The sequence below is a fragment of the Plectropomus leopardus genome, chromosome 8, assembly GCF_026936395.1.
Source record: "Plectropomus leopardus strain MGB_pleo_1.0 chromosome 8, ASM2693639v1, whole genome shotgun sequence".
Lineage (NCBI taxonomy): Eukaryota > Metazoa > Chordata > Actinopteri > Perciformes > Serranidae > Plectropomus > Plectropomus leopardus.
The window spans coordinates 10,901,702-10,923,149 of record NC_142183.1 but is presented as its reverse complement, the minus strand read 5'-3'; the positions used below and the strand labels follow the sequence as shown (position 1 = coordinate 10,923,149).

Below are 21,448 nucleotides of genomic sequence, written 5' to 3'. Positions count from 1 at the left end.
CTGCTAAAGTAACATTACAGGAACCATTAGCAGTCATTTGATTATCAAAACTTTAGCTTTAAAGATAACAGCCGGTTACCAAATACAGCGAAAATAAATCAATAATCACTAGCAGCAAAATTTTACCCCTAACAGTGTATTAAACCGACCTCTTTATATGGATTATGATTATTTTTTATCCGTCTTCATGATCCCGAGAGATTCAAGGGCGCGCAGAAGTACGCAGAGTGATGCTGGATGCTGATTGGCCAGCGCCTCCTCAGCTCAGAATATGATTGGTCGGTGCAGAAGGTCAGTCGATGATCATTGGTTGTTTAAAACAAGTGGTTCTGCAAAATAAGATGAATTAAATTTTACACACTTTTGTGTGCTGCATTCATAAACCTTTCAGAATCTCAGAAACATGAGCAAAGTGGATTTATTTCAAAATCACAGGCGAAAAAGTCAATGGGCAACTTTGTAAGAAATGCTCTGCATCTTAGATCGTAGATTTAGGATTTTTAAAAGGCAAGGGAAAAGTGTCTAGGAAGCTATTATTACAATTATTGTAATTACATATTTTAAATTATGCTACAGAATTATTAGAATTTATCTAAGCACCCTTCTCAGGTAATTTCCTTGTATGTTTTTTTTTTGTCTAGTTTTTTTCCTTTCTTTTTGCTCATTTTCAGATATTTTTCTTAATTACTAATTTATTGGGAAATTTCTTATTCAATTGATCATCACTTTTTTCAAAATTCAAGAAATTTCTTGCCATATGCAAAGTCAAAACAGCAGTTTACACAATACAATGAATACATAACACAATACAATGGAATTCTTAATTGCCAGCCCCCTTTATGCAAAAACAATGATAAAATCAGAATAAAAGTTAGATCAAAAATTACATAAACACAGACAAAGAAGTAAGTTAAAAACCTGAGTTAAAAAGTAGAGTGCAGAATACCTCCTGTAAATATATACACTGTTGGGTATGTACGTATGTGTTGTGAGTATGGGCATGATGCCATATTTATATAACACTGACAGATATTTCCCTGTGTTTTTAAACAGAACAAGTCAATGTGTTCAGGTTTTAAAGGGTTAAAGGACAAAACTTGCTCGAATTAGGAGTTTGAATACTGTGTACACCTGTAGAATATTTGCACCATTGCAGTTCATTTGCTTTACCCTGTTTCTGCCTTATATTTATCTGCTGTCATATACTGTTTCTATGTATAATCATTCAGTCTGTCTGCTCAGTGTCTGTCTGTCCAGTTTTTAGGACCCTGAGGTGGATGGCTCAGCTGCTCCCCGCCCCGCCACCGCAGGCTCCTCACCCCTCTCTCTCCTGCTGGTCCTCCTCTGCATGGTCCATTGTTCTGTGTCTGATAGGCTGTGACCGCAGTCAAACCTGCGAGGGTGAACCACATAACTTCTGGTCAAAACCTTTAAAATAAAATGCCTATATATTTACTTTTGGTAAAATACAGAAGCTTAACACATTTGGTCCTCAGTGGGACACAGCAGTCTTGAACGTAAATTATATTTCAGACGACCTCCCCTTTGTATGATGATGATGCAGAGTGCAAGATAAGATTTAAGAAGCAATAGAGACTTCAGTCAAATCTTGAGCTCAAGTGTGTCAGCAATCAGCACCTGTGTCAAACTGTCTAACGGCAGCAGAAAAACTTAAAATGCAGCCTATTTACATTATTACTAAAACTAATTCTAATGTGGCTCCAATTAGTCTTTTTTCTTAAAAGGGACCTATTTCTGTCACTTTAAAAAAGTCTGGCATTTAAATATTGACAAAATATGATTTAAAAAGAAAACTAAATAAAAAACACATTTCAGGGTATTTGAAAATAAGTGCTCTAAGATTTATAAACCTGTCATGTGAGGAAAAAATTGACTACCCCACTAATTTACTGGTAATTTTCTCGCTTTTTACTGATTTCTCCTCTAATTTTGGGGTCAATTTTCATATTCCGTTGCTAATAGCCTTCTTCCCATGTTTTTGAAAGAAGTTATCGCTCAGGTTTCAAATGGTTAACTTGTTGACCTGCTTTATGTTACGTTCTGTCAATTTTCATTCGAAGCACTCTGTGCATATAAATCCCTTATTGTAAGGCACTTTGTACTGAATTTCTTATTTGGAAAGCCCTGTAAATAATACAATTATTATTATTATTATTATTATTATTATTATTATTATTATTATTATTATCATTAATAATGAATTCAGTTTTACTAAAATGGAAAACTATATGACCATAATTTTTGGAACATTTAGGCTATTGTTGTATATCTTTTTAAATGCTCGCTCCTCTATAAAAAATGAAATTAACACTAAATAAAACAATTTAAGGAACTTAAGAAGTTGAAGATTGCCACTACATTTAATTAAATATTTTTAGGAACTGCTCATTTAGTTACATTATTACAATTGTATTGTCTTGTTTTATCAGTATTCACTCAATTTCACCAAATTTAGCCTATATCTGCTATTTCATTTTACACTTTAAAACCTACTTCATACATGCATTTTTACTCTGGTTTGTGTCTTTTAAATCTTGTCATCATTCCATTTTAGGATTTATTTAAAGCTTTTTCATTTGCCTTTTTGAGGAAAAAAAAACAACCTGCCTTTACTTTTATTTTGAAATCAGTGTCTTTTTCCGGTGTCCTCCTGCTCAGTCCTGTTCACTTGTCTCAGCTGAGGCTGTTAGATGAGGCTGAGGGACGGGAGTGCCCCATTCACACTCCCTCTACATTTACGTACAACAGCGGATCTCCCAGGAAGGACACATTAACTGGACACGGTGGATGGAGACATATGTGTGATATAAAAACCAGCCCGGATGCATCTGTCCACTGCACTTATCTGGAAAACTATGACTCTTTTAAAAGACTGACGATTTGGGATACTGTTTCTACTTTTGCGTGCATCTAAATTTATTCATTCATTTATTTATAAAAAGGGGCAGCACCCGTCTGGTTTTATATAAACCCGCCCTCTCCCTGCTGTAGCCTATTTTTTCTTTCTTCTGAGTGCTGCGGTGAGGATGGATACCCGGCTATCTCCCCCCAGGTACCCGCTGCTGGTGCTGCTCTGCGCGGTGTGCGCGCTGTCGGGGACCCGGAGCCCCGCGGCTGCTGCGGGGAGGAGCTGCGCCGACACCCGGCAGGTGTACGCGGAGAAGGGGTACAGCACTGGCACCGCTCCGCTTACTCAAATATCCGGTAAGACTCTGTATTTCACCTGAGGTGGGAATTTAAAAAAAAAAACACCCACATGTAAACAATTAAAAAAAAACCCATGCATAACATTGCCATCTTTATATGTTGGGGAATATGTGCCTTTATTTAGGCTTATAATAAAATTTGAGAAGAAATGTGCGTCCACATGCTTTAGTTACTCTCAGCAGGGACATAAAAAACACATTAAGGTCACTATAAACTGGCTGCTCACCACCACAAATTATTTATTATGGCAGCATGAGTCATACTACAGCAGAAAAATCCAATTTAACAACAAACACACTGCAAATAATGCTAGAAAAGTCTGATCTAAAAGTATAAGGTGGCACAAAACTCACTCATAGACCACATGAGACACAATGTAGGAATATCATAGTGAGTTTTTCCTCCAGAGAAACAATACAGGGGTGGTTTAAAACAAATTACACCCGCCCCCTCCTCCCCTCTGTGCTGTTTAAATAGGATGATTAAGGGGATGAGCAAATTGCCAACACCAATGCAACAAAGAACCTCGCCCCTAATTAGTCTTTGCCTACTGGCTCACTGTTAAATCCCTGCATATACCCACAGGCTCTGTTCACTGGTGATAATCTTATCTGCTGAATGAAAGCAAACTGTTGTATTTTGGATGATTTTAAGTTTTGGTGAGAGGGTGGGACGATGGAGGAGAGAGAGGGACATTTGTGTGGGTGTCTGACAAAGTGATGGTGGACTGGAGTGTCTGAAGATACTTCTTGGTGGTTCAGTTTTGCATTTAAATCAGTGAGTGTGTGTTTCTCTCACACCGACATGAAGCTTTCACTAAAACAAAGTACAATTTGTGAGAGAAATGTGTGTGAAATTGCAGATCTCAAGTGTGTGAGGGTTTATTTTGTGGTAATTTAGCTCTGTGTGTGAGTCAACTGCAATATTGATTGATTTTCTCTCTCTCTGTGTGTGTGTATGTGTGTGTGTGTGTGTGTTGGGGTATTGCTGCCTGAGTCTTGGCTCACCGTCCCGTGGGCCAGGGGAGCAGATGGCCGGGAGAGCGAAGGATGAAGAGAGGCAGTTTAGAAATGGAAATAGAGGGATGAGAGAGGGCTAATAGTGAGACACACAGAGAGAACAAAAGAGGCAGAGGGGAACATGGGCGAGGGTGGTGTAGTTGGGAGAGTTTTCACTGTATTAACAGCAGCAATATTCATGTTGGATATAAAACTGCAGAAACAAAAGAATTCAAACCTTTTCCCCCCATTCAGTGTTTTTTTTCCCTTTCTCCCCTGGTTGTCGTTTGCATATCATTACCTCTGACATATCAAAGACCCAACCTGAGCTGACAAAGAAAGACAGATTGAAGCTGAATAATTCATGCAGGGAAATTACAATTTTCTATCACACCCTTATCTTTAATAAGATTTCCCCACAGAAACTGAACAGACCTATGAGTGGAGGAATTAAGTTTTAGAAACATCTGCTCTGACCTGATAAAAGACTCACTGCAGTTACTGGGAATAGGCACTTTTTGTTGAGGTATTGATAATAACTTCATTTTAACAGCACCCTTTAGGGCTTCTATTAAAACCTACATGATGTTTATGATTAAACCATGATAATCTAATTTCTGCACACACGATTCTAAACATCTCACTTTTCTTTTGCTTCTGGCCTGGTTTTACCTCCGTCTTCTAGGTGAGCACCTGCGACTCTGTCCTCAGGACTACACCTGCTGCTCCAGTCAGATGGAGGAGACACTGGCGCTGCAGAGCGAGAGGGACTTCCTCAAGGCCGTCGAGGAGAACAGCCAGTTCCTTTTGACTACTTTCACCCAGAGGCACCGCAGGTTTGATGGTGAGAAGCTGACTGAAAGACAAGTTATTGTGTTAAACTCAAAAATTACTTAAGATTGGATAAAAAAACATTCTTATTGAAGCCACACTTGGGACACTTTAATGAATAAAAAGGGACACAAACTGAACTGTGCTTGACCTCGTCTCACCCTTGTTATCTGCCGAGTTAGTGGCGATGAGTGACAGCTGATTAAAAACTAATACAGGATCTCCGACGGCACAGTTCCTCTCAGATGGGCCGATATGTGAGCCACAAAATTGACTCTGAAAGCTAAAAGCACTGTGGTGCATGCATATTGCAAAGATCCTCACATGGTTCTTATATATGATTAATCAACACACAAGAGCTGCAAAAATTTAAGAAGTATCCGAGCACTGTAAGTAAGGCAACAAGGCCGTTCATAGTGCTTTACATAAAACATCAAAAACAGACAAAATGCAAAAGAAACACAGTCTAATTTATTTAAATGTCTCCCCGTCTGTTCCTGTATTATGACATTAAGTAATGTCTCAGTGACCTTTACCTTTAACTTTCAACCACCAAAAGCTAAACAGTTCATTTTTGAGTGGATGTTTTTTTTGCCAAATGTGAAGAAACTCTCTCAAGGCTTTCTAAGATGTATTACATGTCCACAAGAAAGAGATGGATGCAAGATCAAGGTAACCTTGACCTTAGACCTATGGCCACGAAAATCTAATCAGTTCAACCTTTTGTGCCAGATTTGAAGAAATTCCCACAGGTGTTCTTGAGATACAGTGTTTATGAGAATGCAGTGGGTGAGGTCACAGTGGCATTGACCTTTAACCTGTGACCACCAAATTCAAAGTAGTTCATCCTTGACTTAAAGGACGGATGTACAGACAAATGAACGAATATACGGACAACCAGAAACCATAATGCCTCTGATCATGGCTATCATTGGCGTGGAGGCATGAAAACAAGCTGAAATAAAACTAGACAGCTATAAAATCGAGAATAAAAGTTACATTTTAGTGAAAGAAATGAGTAATTATTTGATTTATAAAAGGCAGCTACAAGAAAGGTGTTCAGCCTCCCTTTAAAAGAGCAGAGTTACAGCAAACTTGCCATTTTCTGGTAGTTTGCTCCAAATACGGGGTGCATAAAAACTCAATGCTGCCTCTCTATGTTTAGTTTTGACTCTGGGGACACAAAGCAGAGCAGTTCTGGATCTGAAATGTATTTTGGCTCTTAAACATTCTGTGTTTTTTAAACCAAAAGTTGTATTTTGGACTCAGATCTCTGACAGACATTGAGTATTGCACTTTCATAAAGTTAATGGACTTACGAAAGATATATTATAGAAATAATGGTCATAACTGAAGCAGCAGAGGTCAAGATGTCCCGATTTTTAGTCAATAGTACAGGTTATGCTCCAGAAAAACTGGATCCTATGTTTCCCATAACATAACCTGATTTGATTTCTTTCAAAAACGTGGGAGGAGGGTATCAAGAAACATAGTAAGACATGGCCCAAAAATTAGAAAAAAAAAGTAAAACATTTACGTGAAAATTTAATAACAATAATAATAATAATAATGATGATAAAAATATAATAAAATAATATATATAATACATGCTCTGGACATTTTTCCCTACTTTCTTGGATATTTTTCTAATAATCCAACCTTTAAAAAACAAAAAAAACCTTTTTTTAATTTTCAGCACATTTTCTTGTCACTTTTTATTAATATTTTGCCATTTGTAGGACATTTTTGCCAAGTTGATCATTGCCTTTTACCCCCCATGTTTCAGAAAATAATCAAACCAATCTGCTTAGGTTTCAAAGGGTTAAAGAAATGGTCAGTGTGGGGAAACCTACCCAGACAGCGTTAGTGACTGTATTTCAGAGATTTCAGCCCACGTTGTCTCAGATTCCTTATACATGGCTGTAGGTTTGTAGCAGCCGAAGCATTAGAGCTGAATTTACACTTTCTCCTCCTACCTGCTGTGGACTGCTATCACCTTTTTTTTCTCTCCCTCCTCATCCTTTTATATAATGTACACGATGAATCATTTGAGGATGCTGAAGGAGTGGGAGCTTGCCTATGAGTCCTAAAGTCCTAAATAGAGTACACGTTGTTACACTCATTTACCAGTGTGCAGGATCTGATGTAACTGTCCCTGTGAGCTGTTCTTCTTGGAGCGGTGGGGGTGACTGAGCGCCTACGTATGGAAAAACCTGGCCAAGATATTAGAAGAAAAGAAGGTGGGTGACAGATTCATATCTAATCTGTGCTGTTCCCGTCTGTCTGCAGAGTTCTTCAGAGAGCTGATAGACTTATCGGAGAAGTCTATGAACCAAATGTTCACCAAGACCTACGGCCGGCTCTTCACGCAGAATGCACTCGTCTTCCAGGAGCTGTTTGTGGAGCTGCGCAGATATTATTCTGGTTAGTTTAATCACTTTATCCACCATAAAAAAAATCTTAATTTTCAGATGGGCTAATGGTCTTTGCAAAGTGATACCAGTTGGCTTGAATTTGACATAAAAACAATTAAATCAGGGGTGTCTCAGTGGTTTAGTGGGTCTGTTTCAAACGTTTAAATGCGACTGTCCCCATACTTCCATGCCTCCTTGGCACCAGAGGAAAGAGTCAAAAAGGAAAGAAAACAACAAGCAAAGCAGCGGTGGAGAAGGTCATAATAATGTCCCTTTTAACAGAGGCAGCGCACTGATGTATCAGGAATCTGGATACAGCCATTGAAGCAGGGCCTTGTTCTGCTCATTGGTGCATGAAGCAAAAAAAGCTCTTTTTCCGGGTGTAGAATACACAGATCTTTTGGCCCATAAGGCCAAGCTCCCAGGAAGTGCACCAGGCTCTAATGCAGTCAGTCAGTCATTTTCTGTAACCGCTTGTCCTCGGAGGGGTCGCGGGGGGGCTGGAGCCAATCCCAGCTGTCATCGGGCGGAAGGCGGGGTACACCCTGGACAGTTCGCCAGACTATCGCAGGGCCGACACATATAGACGAACAACCATACACACTCACAACCACACCTAAGGGCAATTTAGAGCCATCAATTAACCTGAGCTGCATGTCTTTGGACCGTGGGAGGAAGCCGGAGACCCCGGAGAGAACCCACGCGGACACGGGGAGAACATGCAAACTCCGGCTCTAATGCAAATTTTACATATTGGCCAAAAGTGGAATTACACCATCTGGGTTGGTCATGTAATGCTCACTGGCCCAGAAAGACTTTTCCCCATTGACTTACTACTGGAGGTCTGTGTCACTGCCGGCAGAAGTTATCTGCTCAGGCACGCTTAGGCATCTATCTATCTTACAAATCTTATTTACTTATTTTACATGGAGATGGGTTAGCAATGTACAGCTTATATTTATATATCTATTTATTTTTCTTTTTAATGCAATGGCTTGGTATTGGAAGACATGCAAGTTCAGGTATCGGAATCAGTACCGGGAGAAAAAAAAGTAAATCCATCCATCTTTTATTGCATTCAATTAAAATAAGATGCTGTGTTTGTGAGTTCAGAGAAAACTATATTTGGTTAGCCTGGTTAAAGTTGGTAAGCATGGTGAAGTAGTCGGGTAAAGAGCTATGATGGTGCCTTGGTGCAGTGTCGGTTTGTTGTTTTATCAGTCCGCATCCCTGTTGTGGTAAATCCACAGCCGCTCTGGGCAGCAGAAAAGAGGCAGCATTGTCATTTGAGGAGAACTGAAATGCCAAGAAGATTGGGAAAAAAAAGATAGAGGACTGGAATCCCACGGACGACTGTTTCTATTTCTGTTCCAGATTGTTCCGTTTTGGCATGACAGCCGTTCGCTGGCGAGTCTGTCTGCAGGCTGTTGCTGCTTAGTCAACCTGTCTTTGTCTGCCAAACAGCATGTATGGCTAATTTGAGGCTGAATTGTAGACTACAGATTGGAGAGTCGCATATTCGGGGTTTGTCTGCCAGTTGACTAATGCACAGAGGCGGACAAGCACCAAAACACATTAAAAGGGAAAAATTAAAAGAGGAAACACAACATTTTATGCTAGCGTTGTGTTTAACAGACAAAACTGACATCAAAGGACCAACACTGATTTGTGTTTGTTGCCTATTGGCTTTATGTGGTGGGTTTAATAAAATCTGTCAAGATGTTTTTAGTTTATTTTATTACAACATCCTGTAGCAGCTTGTATTTTGAATAGTGTTGCTTCTATGCACAATACGCAATTCATTTTTATTGACAGAGCAAGAGTTCACCCATTAATGAAAATTTACCCTCAGTTGGTGCCGCATTAAGCCATGATAAATGTGGTTTGTCCCCATAATTAACTTCATCTCAGCTTTGTCCCATACCATTAAATTTGGTGGAATTGTCCAGAACTCACCAGTTTATATTTTATTAAAGCTTAAATCAATTAATTAATTAATTAATTAGCGTAATTAGGGAATGAACGCTTTAAGTGGCAGGTTGGTGACATCTATTTACAAGTCGCTATCACGGGCTGGTTAGTATACGTAACCATGGCGTAGACCTAGATTCAAAAAGTAAAGGCGAAACAGTTACTGTTGATATTTGAATGTGTTTTCAGTTCATTTAAGTGAACTGTAAAGTTTAGGTCGCCTAAAACAGTCTTGTTCAGCATTTGGTTGTCCATCTGGACTTGGATATTCAGATTTTCTTTCACTAGCTAAAATTGGCATTAGAATAAGCGTTGTCACAGTTTAACATAGCTGTCAATGCAATGTGCTAACAAAGTTAGCAGCTAACGTTAGGGCTAGCTCCACCCTCTTGTCCAAATATAAAATAGTCACTTCTGGCTCCAAAATCCAATATGGCGACAGCTGAAATGCCAAACTCAAGGCCTCAAAATGAGTAGGCCTCAAAACCAATAGGTGGCATCACTAAAGTTGTTCTGTTACTGATACCACTATGGGAAATGCCTTCGATGTCACCTACAATGTTGAATTGGGTCGACTATGCAGGTCGATGTACCGCCTACATACCATGCACTTTATTAATAAACATTAAAGTGGGTTCACACCCGGATAAAATAGCAGTTTCCTTGAAATCAAAGAATAAAAATTTGCAAAGAAGAATTGATTTCCAGTTAACAGCGTAGCAATTCTTCTGGAGCTCTTCATGTAGCTATTTGTTTAGGTTAAACTTGAGCCCAGCCATACAACAACGACAACTGTCTCACATTGATACAAGGTTAGTAGTATACACTACAGCTGTTAATTCTTATTATTTACTTTTTTAAGGCAATGGCATTGGATTATTACTTGGTATTGGCTAATACGCAAATTTGGGTACTGGAATCGATATCAGGAAAAAAAATAGTCTTGGAACCTCTTTAAACGTCATGGTGGCCATAATTTGTCCATAATTTTATACAGTCTATGGAGCAAACTCTGTGTTTGGTGGGTTTACTTTAACATAAGCATAATTGCAGCTCACTGTTTAAAGATATGGCGCTAATACGCTGCTCTTTCTTTCAAAACGTCCTGCAGTAACAATAACTTTGTCAGATATTGGAAATTGTTATATCGTGATATGAAATAAACAGTGTTTTTTCCTGATTTTGAAGGTAGCATTACAGTAAAGTGATGTACTTTTCTCAACTTATCAGGCAGTTCTACTTGTTTTCAATTGCCTTTACCCACTTAGTCATTATATCTACATTACTAATTATTATTAATCAGAAACAGAATTGTGTGTATATTTTCTCAAAGTATCAATGGTCATTCTTACAGTATTGTCACATCAAAGAGGGAATAAGGTGAAAAAAATTCTAATGTTCACTTCTGTCTCCCATTTCTAGCATTAATAAAATGCTACTGAGGAGATTATAAAATATCGAGATATATATCGTGTATCGAGATGCAGCCTAAAAATATTGCAATATAATTTTCAGCTCATATCGCTCAGCCCTAATTCTGACAGCTGCTCTTGTGTCCACAGGGGGCAGCATCAGTCTGTCGGAGGTTCTCTCAGACTTCTGGTCCAGACTGGTGGAGCGAGTCTTCTCTCTGGTGAACCCCCAGTATCAGTTTAGTGAGGACTACCTGGAGTGTGTCAGCAAACATGCTGAGCAGCTGCAGCCGTTTGGGGATGTGCCCCGCAGACTGCGCGTACAAGTATGTGATTTATGATAAATACTTAAACATGGCTTCAGTACAGAATAACTGTATTTACAGTTTCACAGAGTGATTGATTTACTTTATTGTGTTTTCTTTACTTTTTAAATTCAGGTGTCGAGGGGTTTTATTGCAGCCAGAGCTTTATCTCAGGGCTTGGCTACTGGTCGGGATATTGTTAACAAAGCAACAAAGGTGAGTTGTTCATCATTCTGCTGTCAAAACTGCACTGGCACAATTCTTATGTAACCGTTTCTAGCCTAATTTTCCTTTACAATGATATACATCTCTATTTTTAAAGTGGAAATACGCAAGTTTTTTACTTTAACTTATCACAATGATGTAAATGTTCATTGCATAATGTCTTGGCTATAGAATAATGACACCATTGGCGTTAAGACTGGTTTCATACAAGCCTCATTTTCTATGCAATTCTGTCTGCCACCTCTCCTGGGAAAATGAGAGCTTGATTTGCATCAAAGGTGTCAACAATTCTGCAACCAAAACAAGAAGGGGATAGCACTTTTGTTTTTCTGTGGTTGCTATTTGTAGCTATCCCACTTACCAAAGAGTATCAGTGTAAATTCTTTGCAGTTATTAATGTATTTATGGAAACTGTGATTGTGCGGAATATGATCCGTTTGTCTCCTCAAAACAATGTTGAAAAGAGCTTCACAAATATCAAACATAAGTTTGTAGATTCACCTTGTTCCCATGGTCAAAATGTGTCCGTATTAATTGAAGATTGTACATCTTAAATGACAAATCACAATTTGTAAGCCAAAAGCTGAGGGTCTATGATCTGCAGTGGGTGGGCACTTTCTTCGGAATAAGATGGACTCTATTAGATCAGATCATTTGCTCAGGGCTGCAATTAACGATAAGTTTCATTATGAATTGTGTCAACTGTTTTCCCAATCTAAGTGTGTTGTAAAGATGCCAGAAGGTTTGAAAAATGCCCATTATAATTTCCCAAAGGCCAAGGTGACACACTTAAATTGCCTGTTGTATCTGAGGCACAATCCAAAACCCAAAGGATATTCAGTTTCCTATTATTATTTGACAAAGAAAAGAATTAAGTCCTCACATCTGAGAAGCTTGAACCAGAACATATTTGGCATTTATGCATTAAAATGTCTATTATTTGATTATCAAAACAGCTGCAGATTAATTTTCTGTTAATTAAGCTATACTTTTGTTGCTCTTATCCTTTTTAGTATCAACAAATTACAGAATCTTTAGCTAAAATAAGAAGGCTCTCCAACAGTCGCCACCACCGTGAAGTTCACTCATGTGCCTTTAAAGTAAATAATGTTCATATATTCTTCTTTTCATAACTCTTTGACCCACTGCTTTGTGTTTTTCAGCTGACTGCAGATTCAGAGTGCGTGCGTGGCCTGATGCGTCAGTGGTACTGCCCTCTGTGTCGAGGTATGCCCTCCCTGCGGCCCTGCCACTCCCTGTGCCTTAACGTGATGAAGGGCTGCTTAGCCAATCAGGGCGACCTGGACACCGAATGGAACAATTTCATTGGTGGGTGAAGAACACATTTTAAAATACCTTTTGTTGTTGTGTGAGTGGGTTTAGGGTCAGGTGCACAACACAATGACACACAGCATTTGTTAATAATGAAAATATTAACATTTGTATGTTGAGATATTCTGTGCTTACTCAGTGTAAAGAGAAGTAGGTTGGTGATATATGGAATAAACCAAACCTGAGAACATTTGGGATAATGAAATATAAATATGGTACCGAGAATTATGTTTTATATAATTTAGATTAAAAACAAAGATCCCAACGTGCTTAGCTGAGATCTGGTATTTTACCACTGATGATTGAAACTGGACAGTAAACAATTTAGAAAAAGAAATGCACACAGATTAAGGTGGATATTTAGGTATGAGACATTTGGATTAACTCATTATCTGGAGAAAATGTATATTTTTTATCCTTTGAGCACCACAGGCTGAGTGCCATGTAATTCCATTAAATTCAGGGGAGAACACAGACATCTCTACAGCCGATTTCTCCAACATTCGGCAACTCGCAGCAAAACAATCTAGGCTAATAAAAGCACTACAGTTAAGAGAAAAAATGTGTATTTTTGATTTTGGGTTGAACTGTCCCTTCAAAAAAATAAAAGACACGTCATGGCCTAAATGACATTTAAAAGTCCTTTCAAAAAGACTGCTTTTATTGTCCGCTGTCACTCATTTAATTTCACTTCCTTTTCCCTCTAATGAATTCCTCCTCCATTAATCATTCATGCTTCTCTGCTCCTTCACAATTGATCTGTCCTCCTATGTTTCCTTTCCCCTTTCATCAAACACATACGTTGTTTCCTTTTTTTTCTCTTTTCATGTGCAGTGCGTCCTCTCACCTTTCATCACTGATGCATGTGCACGGCACCTATTTTACCCCCATTTACACTTTTTCTCCAACCAACAGTTCTCTTTATATGATTTTGGCCTCCTAATCTTGCTGTAACCTCATCCACAGATGTACATCAAATCTGCTCAGTTGTTTAGTCGTGGGGGAGACACAGGAAACCATTGCCTTGATGTTTATCAGGATCTAGAATAGGCCACCAACAAAGTTTTTTCTTTGCGTGCGACGCCAGACAATGAAAACTTTGGTGAAGGTAGTCATAGCAAACTTAATCACCCTGTCATCTCTACTTCTGTGTCTCCCCCTGTCCACCTATCAGATGCTCTGTACCTGGTCTCAGAGAAGCTGGAGGGGCCGTTCAACATGGAACTTGCAGCTGACTCCATCTCCGTGAAAGTGTCGGAGGCCATCATGCACATGCAGGAAAACAGCGTCAGCATCTCCACTAAGGCAAGAAAGAGCGCTCAAGCAGATGATCCTGCATTAAAATGATAAAATGAATATGGATATATCCTTTATTCCATTCCCGGGATTTTGCAGCTGTTCTTCTAGTACAGTGATAGTCAACTTACAGCCATGGGCCAAATCTGGGCCCTCATGGGGTGTCGGGTGGTCCTCTTACCGTTTCCTAAATTCAGAAAAAAAATAAAGTGATTCACATAGGGAATTGTTTTTGTACATGTAAGGTGCCAGAGTGCACAAAACAACATCAAAATAGAGATTATTTATCAAATAGGGTGCCAGTTGAGGATCCCCGACACCTCCCGACAGAAGTCCTAGCCAAGCCCCTAATATCCTTAAATCCTAAAAACGTTCCAAAATCTAATAAAAATCCTAAAATCTGAGAAACATCCTCAAATCCAGAAATGTCCTGAACTCCTAGGAGCATCCTCAAACCTGAGAAATGTCATAAAATATTAGAAACGCCCTAAAATCAGAGAATGGTCCTAAAATCAAAGAAGCATCCTAAAAATCTTTGAAATGTCCTAAAATCCTAGAAACATCTTAAAATCCTAGAAATGTCCTGAATCCTAGACACATACATGGAGTGTGCTGTGACTGGCCCCTGGCCTCCTGTAATTTTGTGGCCCCCAAGAGTGCTCATTAAATTGCTTTGTTGTTATTTACCTCAGGTGTTTCAAGGCTGTGGAAGCCCCAGGCCAGCTCCAGGACGGTCCAAACGCTCACCCAAAGAGTCAGGAGGCAACAGGAGGCCGTTTCGCACGTACAGTCCTGAGGAGAAACCCACCACTGCTGCAGGCACCAACCTGGACCGACTGGTGAGAAAAAAATATACCTTGTGTAAACCGGGTGAGGCAGCTACATACAGTACATATTTTAAATATACTAAATATAGCAGCAAACCATTATTTGCTATGTAAAGATATAGTGGCGTAATGGCATCCTGGGCAGAGAGTAAAGACCTCTGTGTATGTTGTAATCTGAGCTGCTCTGTAGTTTGTTGTGATAAGTTGGTCCAACTGCTGGCTAGCTCATCTCTGCTGCTTTAAACTGCGCTCATATGGCCGTTACCGCTGATATCGAGATAGCGCAGTGGTACAAGCATAACGTTCATCGATGGTTAACACCGTGAGCTCTGTCAGCACGGTTGCTGTTGTTTAGCACCTTTAGCTGCTAGCCTTTCCATCTCTTTTGTCTGCACTCATATGTACACAAAGCTTTGTGGAAACAAGGCGTAAACTCACTCTCTTTTACCCTTTTTACACACTCATGGGCTGGTTTGGCTTAGTTTGCTTTGGCACGACATCACAGCATGGCAGGGATTTTCGTCTCCATGACAACACTGCCAGATTTTTAAATCCTTGCTTAAAACATATTTTTATAGGGAAGTTTTTCATTTTAATGACTGAATAGTACATGTGTGGCATGGAAATTGTGTTTTGTTTCCTTTTGCTTCTCTTCGTGTCGTCTTCATGAATCTACACCTAAATAAGCGGGGAAGGGTGGCAGCTGTTATCTGTGACCAAAACAACGGCGAACTACATATGACTTATGTGGCTGAATTTGAAGAAGGAAGTTTTACATCTAATTCACAGTAATTATGTTAACAAATGAAACATGTCTTAATTAAAATACAGACTTTGCTTTGTCTGAGTCAAAATGCCTTCAACTCCAAGACGAGACTGAGTGGAAAGAACAAGACCTATCTCAAGTACTACAACACTACTCACAACACTAATTGTTATGTGCCAGAAAATCAACACAATGAGCTAAAAAATGCTAAAATGTAGTTTAAATCTGAGGGGTACTGCAGTCAGGAGATAATTATCTGCGGATTCATCATATCTGAGCATTTGTTTTCACAATACATTATATACTTTGACCCACTGTTTATATAACAATAGCGATTAGTGCAGCTGCAAGTACTTAAAAATGTTGTTTTGTGCAGGTCATATTATTGGGTTGAGTGTGATCTCAATATATGATGCTGAAACCGTAATAAAGAATGTCAGGAATGTTTGCTCTGTGCATGAGTCAGGATTCAGATATAGCAATTTGAGCAGAAAGCCAAGGCAGGACAAACCACAGTAATATAAGTCTAAGCTTGGTACAAGAAAGTAATAATACAGAGTGCAGCGGTCAGAGCCCAGACAGTCCTCCTGTGACCACAGAGCTGTATTGAAAGATAGAAAAATAAATGAAACCAAGAGCTGAGGAGGGAGGGAGAGGATGGGAGGCATTCATATCTATTTATGAAACATAAAAGACCTATGGTTTGAGAACTGACCCAGAGGCAGTGTCATGTCAGCTTCTGACTTTGGCCAACGTCAGCACTGCAGCTTCAATATGCTTTCTCCAACCAGCCATACCAAACAAGGATACTTTAAAACCAGGTCTGAGTCATATCCAATTTCTTTCCGCCTCCGTGCAGGTTACCGAGCTGAAGGAGCGACTGCGGCCCATGCGTGGCTTCTGGGTGTCCCTCCCACACACCATCTGCAACGATGAGAAGATGGCTGCCGACGTCACTAATGAGGACCGCTGCTGGAACGGGCAGACCCGGGGGAGGTGAGCGAGATCAGAGTGGAGGGGCGGAGGGAGGGGCTCGGTAGAGGTGGAGGAGGAGGAGTGAGTGATGGCGCAGAGGTGGAAGGATGCAACAGATGGAAGTAAGTTAATTTAATTTTGCCACCAACAGCCACCCACATGCTCTCTGCGTGGGTCTGGTTGCTTTTATTAACACAGAGACAGGCAAGTATTTGGGCTAATGTAGAGACACTGCAGGCCTGCGTGTGTGTGGTGAGAGCAAAAACTAGTCTGCATAATGAATCATTTGTGTTTGTGATGTTTTAGCTGCATCAGGAAACAGTTTTATGTAAAATAACAGCCACCTCAGCAGCTTTAACCACAAGGTGGGACTGCAGCCAAACATGTGCTGGTAGAAAATGTTATATTACTATGATTACTCCAATGCTGTATTGATACATAGACAGCAAGTATTGATTTAAAGACACATACATTATTAATATTGCAAATACAAATTAAACTCCTGGTAGCTTATAAAAATGAAATAAGTTGCTTTTTCAGTCCACTAACATTTTGCTGCAATAAATATGATGGAGGTGAGATGAACAGACTGAAAACTTTATCTTATTAAATGAAACAGATAATTTACAGTTGAAAAAGGATATATATATATCTCACACAATATCTCAATATATTTTATCACAATACTCATCATATCACAAATTGCAATAATATTGTAACGTACAGTATTCTGAGGCTTGTGGTGATTCCCACCCCTAATAATTACACTGGCCAAATGGAAAACATATTACACACATTAAAACTATAATATGCTTAAAACATAATTGCATTTAAATGATGTCCTCTTTATTATTTTTATTATTTCAAAAAGTGTATGTATATTTATAAATATATATACACGCACACACACGTATACAGTTTTTTAATAATGTGAACATGTGTGTCTCAGGTACCTGCCAGATGTGACGGGTGACGGGCTGGTCAGCCAGATCAACAACCCCGAGGTGGAAGTGGACATCGCCAGGCCGGATGTGAGGACCAGACAGCTGATCATGGAGCTGAGGGTGGTGACCAACAAACTGAGACAAGCTCAGAGTGGACAGGACATGGACTTCATGGACAGTCAGTCTATCTATTTGTGTACATCCTAAAAAAGAGCATTAAGCATTCATTAGCTATCTGCAATAACACAATGCGCTGAAATACATTTAGTACCCTACTTAGAAGAATACTTCAACGATTTATCAATGAATTACTCACCCTGTGTTGCACTGAACTTTTGTAGAAAACTTTTTCTTGCATCCTTCCAGTGCACAAAGAATCTTGACGGATCAATCGTTTATCCAGTTTTATGCTCAGTATTTCCAAAACAACAACCATTTCCACTATAACATTTACGATTTACAACAAATGAAAGAAAAACTTATAAACGTATGCAGCACCGTCACTGCATGTCTTCTAAAAGTGCTTGTTTTTGCCACTGACAGAGCCTGTTATTAAGAGTAAGATCCTTTTTGTTTTAACCAGAGCCAGATCCCAAATTACCATCACCAAACCCACCAGACTCCATTAAATTATACAGTAATTATAATGTGCATCAGTTGGTGATTGTTAGAGGGAAGGATTGATGAAAATGATTTTGGGGCTGTTCCTGGTTAAACAAAATGAATCTTATTATTATTAAAAACATGGGGAAAAAAGCAATTAGCAACTTGGCACGAAACGTCCCACAACAAAAAAGACATTAAGTGATTTCAAAAATTATTATTAAAAAAAGATAGGGAAAAAAGACCAGAGAAATATTTTTATAATTAGCATAATTATATATTCAAAAATATTTTACAGAAATATTCTAATTTTTAAGCTGTTTTTTTTTCCAGGTAATTCCCTTGTATGTTTGTTGACATTTTTTGTTTGCTTTATTACTTCTGGGTAATTTTATTGTACTTTTTGCTAATTTATTTCAACTTTTTTGGGTAATATCTTTTAAAGTTGCTCCTTGCCATCTGCCGATGTTTTGAAAGAAATCAAGCCAATTTACCCCAGTTTCAAAGGGTTAAGAAACATTTTCAAGAGGATTTTCACATTGTCATATTAGTGCCTGTAGGTAAAGGATCTAAATGATTCCACCTTAAGTGTGATTTGTTAGACTTATAACATCATCATTAAATCTTATGTTTTGTTTCTGTTCACACGCATCAATCTAAAATCTTTTTCCTTGTTCCAGGTGAGGAGGGCAGTGGCTCAGGAGGCGGAGATCAGGGTGAAAGGTACAATGATGACTGGCCCGGCTACGGGCCATACTCTCCGCCCTACAACAAACCACCTCGCAGTAACCCGGCAACCAACCCGGCAAAGCCGCCTCGAGTCCGAGAGAGAAATGGGTCTAAGTGGAACAGAAACAACGGTCATGGACGGGTCAGATCTGCAAGCAGCCAGCTCTCTTTCTCTCTGCTTCCTTTGTTGTCTTTGCCGTTCGTGGTCACTGTGGCCCCCATGTGGAGATAGCTGCTTACTACAGTCTGGAGGTTTTCTGTCATGCCGGAGTCTCAAGCACATTATGAAGAAAGAAAAGTCATTCCATTTGGTTACACCAGCAGAAAAAAAACAAGACAAAAACAGGCTAATTTAGCAATAATCAAAAACCTGTTTAAAGCACAAATAGATAGGTAAAGTGAATATTTTTCCTACAGCCCCAGCCACAAAAAAAGGCACTGTTGTACCAGGCATTGATGATTACAAACAATACTTAATGAGTACTGCCATTTTTTAGTGCCATTCGTTTGATGTATTGGAGTCTGGGTGCTGAATGGTTAATAGAGAAACAAAAAGTACAACAGCAGCAGGTGAATTGGAAGCATGTTTGGGCGATGAAGCTCGTGGTCTCGTGGTTTGCTGGTCTGTGAGAAGGAAATCAGTCGTGCTGGTTAAAAACAGTGTGGTTTCAGTTAGCAGCTGATTCAATCTGTTTGTTTGTTTGTTTGCTGCCTTTCTTGTTAAATTAAGTTAATTAATTTAATTGGTCTTGATTTCAGTTGGGTTGTGGTTAATTTCTCATCTTGTGGCAGTAGTAAGATTTAATTTACTCACTTAATTAAATCTCTGTATTTTGGCTTGGAGATTAAAAAAGTCGATAGTGTGACTCCTGATACCAAACAAGGGACTTACTTTGAATGTACCTGATTAATTTGCGGTTACTTGTGACGACAAGGATTTAATTAATGTAATATATTGATGTTTTTAATTTATTTGTAATATAATATTTCATTGTTTTTATTGTTATGATTTTTAAGGTTGTATGTTTTTATCTTTGAAATTAAGTGTTTGTCTTTAACTTTCTCTGGTGTAAATAAAGAAAATCAAGTTGTATTTGAACAAACAAAAAAACACTTAAAGGTCCGGTGTGTAAGATGTAGTGGCATGATCTAGTGGTGAGATGCAGAACTGAAATTTCTCCCGTGTGCAAAGCGTGTGGGAGACCTGCTGTGGCTGTTGCCCTCCATGGAAGCGGATCCGTTCAGTATGTAGATATAAATGGCTCATTTTAAGTTAACGGAAACACAACAATGCTTATTTTCAGGTTATTATACACTAAAGAATACAGTCATGAATATTATATGTCATTTCTACCACTAGATTTCCTTTAAGACCTACACACTAGACCTTTAATTATGGTACAATTTTGGGCCACAAGACTGGCTTTCTAAGCCCTAACCAGAGATCGTTAAGGAGAAGTGTGTGTGTGAATGTGTGTGTTTGTACGATGCTTTCATATCGTCTGTTGTATGATCTGGTTTCAAGGTTCTGAGGTTGTGTCGAAAAGTTGTTGGGACGTTTTTTAATACAGTGTTTTTTTACTTATTTTTCCTAAAAGCAACAAAAGATGACGTAAACAGTGAGCTCATGTTGTGATGTAAAATCGGAACAAATGTTGATGGAATGAACTGAGAGACGATGGCTAATTTTCAAATGCTGAATGTGTTTTGACGACGATCTGCAAAGAATATTCAAGAAGGAAAAACAAAAATTGTGAGGAGTGATCATCCGTGAAAGGAGGGTGAACTTAATGGATTTGTTTGACATTTTGGGAAATGCACTTACTTGCCGAGAGTTAGATCAGAGGATCGATCCCACTTTCATGTATGTATGCTGTGAAGCAGCTGGTTAGCTTAGCAAATCTGTTATTTACGTATAAATGTTTTTTAAAAAGGCCATAAATCGTGACAAATTGTGGTTTTGCACAGGATTACCTGCTGGACTTTTTCTAGGCTACAAGCAGTTGCCAAGTAACAAGCAGAATTTTCTGGTCTTGAGCTACAAATAGTGCAAAACATTACCTCTATAAAACTGCAGATTTTCATTTTTGTACTCCAATTTTGGTACAATTTAAACAGACAGGATATAACTTAAACTGGTGAGCTTTACAGTTAGCATTAAATATTGTCTGTACTTGCTTAACGGCTCAATAGCTGGCGTACTATCGTACAATATGGGGGATAATTGATTCGTTTCACTGAGGCGTCCACAGTTGCCGGCAATGGGTCAAAATACATTGCGCATGACAATTAAATATGGGGGAGAATTTCAATACAGCTATTATTTAAAGGGTCCTTCATAATCAAATGCTTTCAAAATACAAACGTTTGGCCACCATCCATTCGAGCATACCCAAAATGCACTGTTGGGCCGAGTGCACCCAAGGAGGCTAAAAAGAGCGTACTCAAAGAGCACCTGAGCTGACACACTACTTTAATTTCTAGCACTCTCCAGCATCGCAGCTCCAGTTACATTACACATATGTAATACCCCATAACTCCCACAGGGTCATAGCACGTGTCCCAGCCTCCATTTAACAGCCACGGACAGAA

At 39.0% G+C, this 21,448-nt stretch overlaps 2 protein-coding genes across 3 annotated transcripts in view; one reads left to right on the top strand and one right to left on the bottom strand.

Annotated features, from left to right (window-relative positions):
* The window catches only part of stag3 (STAG3 cohesin complex component), a 32,071-nt gene extending 31,777 nt beyond the window's left edge, over positions 1-294 (bottom strand). The window contains exon 1 of one of the 2 annotated variants that reach the window (XM_042493602.2): positions 150-294. The gene's annotated coding sequence lies outside the window, so the exon portion shown is untranslated. The remainder of the gene's footprint in view (positions 1-149) is intronic. The other variant, XM_088080879.1, reaches the window with a different exon arrangement.
* A 2,736-nt stretch (positions 295-3,030) lies between these two features.
* gpc2 (glypican 2) lies at positions 3,031-21,176 on the top strand. The gene is made up of 11 exons (XM_042493452.2): positions 3,031-3,225; positions 4,912-5,070; positions 7,347-7,481; positions 11,005-11,180; positions 11,295-11,375; positions 12,548-12,713; positions 13,891-14,021; positions 14,705-14,851; positions 16,465-16,601; positions 17,530-17,702; positions 18,808-21,176. The coding sequence occupies exons 1-11, from the start codon at positions 3,048-3,050 to the stop codon at positions 19,086-19,088; spliced, it is 1,764 nt and encodes a 587-aa protein (XP_042349386.1). The 5' UTR covers positions 3,031-3,047; the 3' UTR covers positions 19,089-21,176.
* The last annotated feature ends 272 nt before the right edge of the window (positions 21,177-21,448 follow it).

What these genes read in the sequence shown, in the direction of transcription:
- gpc2 (XM_042493452.2), top strand. Translation starts at nt 3,048, where the DNA reads ATGGATACCCGGCTATCTCCCCCCAGGTACCCGCTGCTGGTGCTGCTC. An exon ending in TTGTTAACAAAGCAACAAAG is followed by an intron (nt 11,376 to 12,547) that starts GTGAGTTGTTCA and finishes TGTGTTTTTCAG; the next exon opens with CTGACTGCAGATTCAGAGTG. An exon ending in GCGTCAGCATCTCCACTAAG is followed by an intron (nt 14,022 to 14,704) that starts GCAAGAAAGAGC and finishes TATTTACCTCAG; the next exon opens with GTGTTTCAAGGCTGTGGAAG.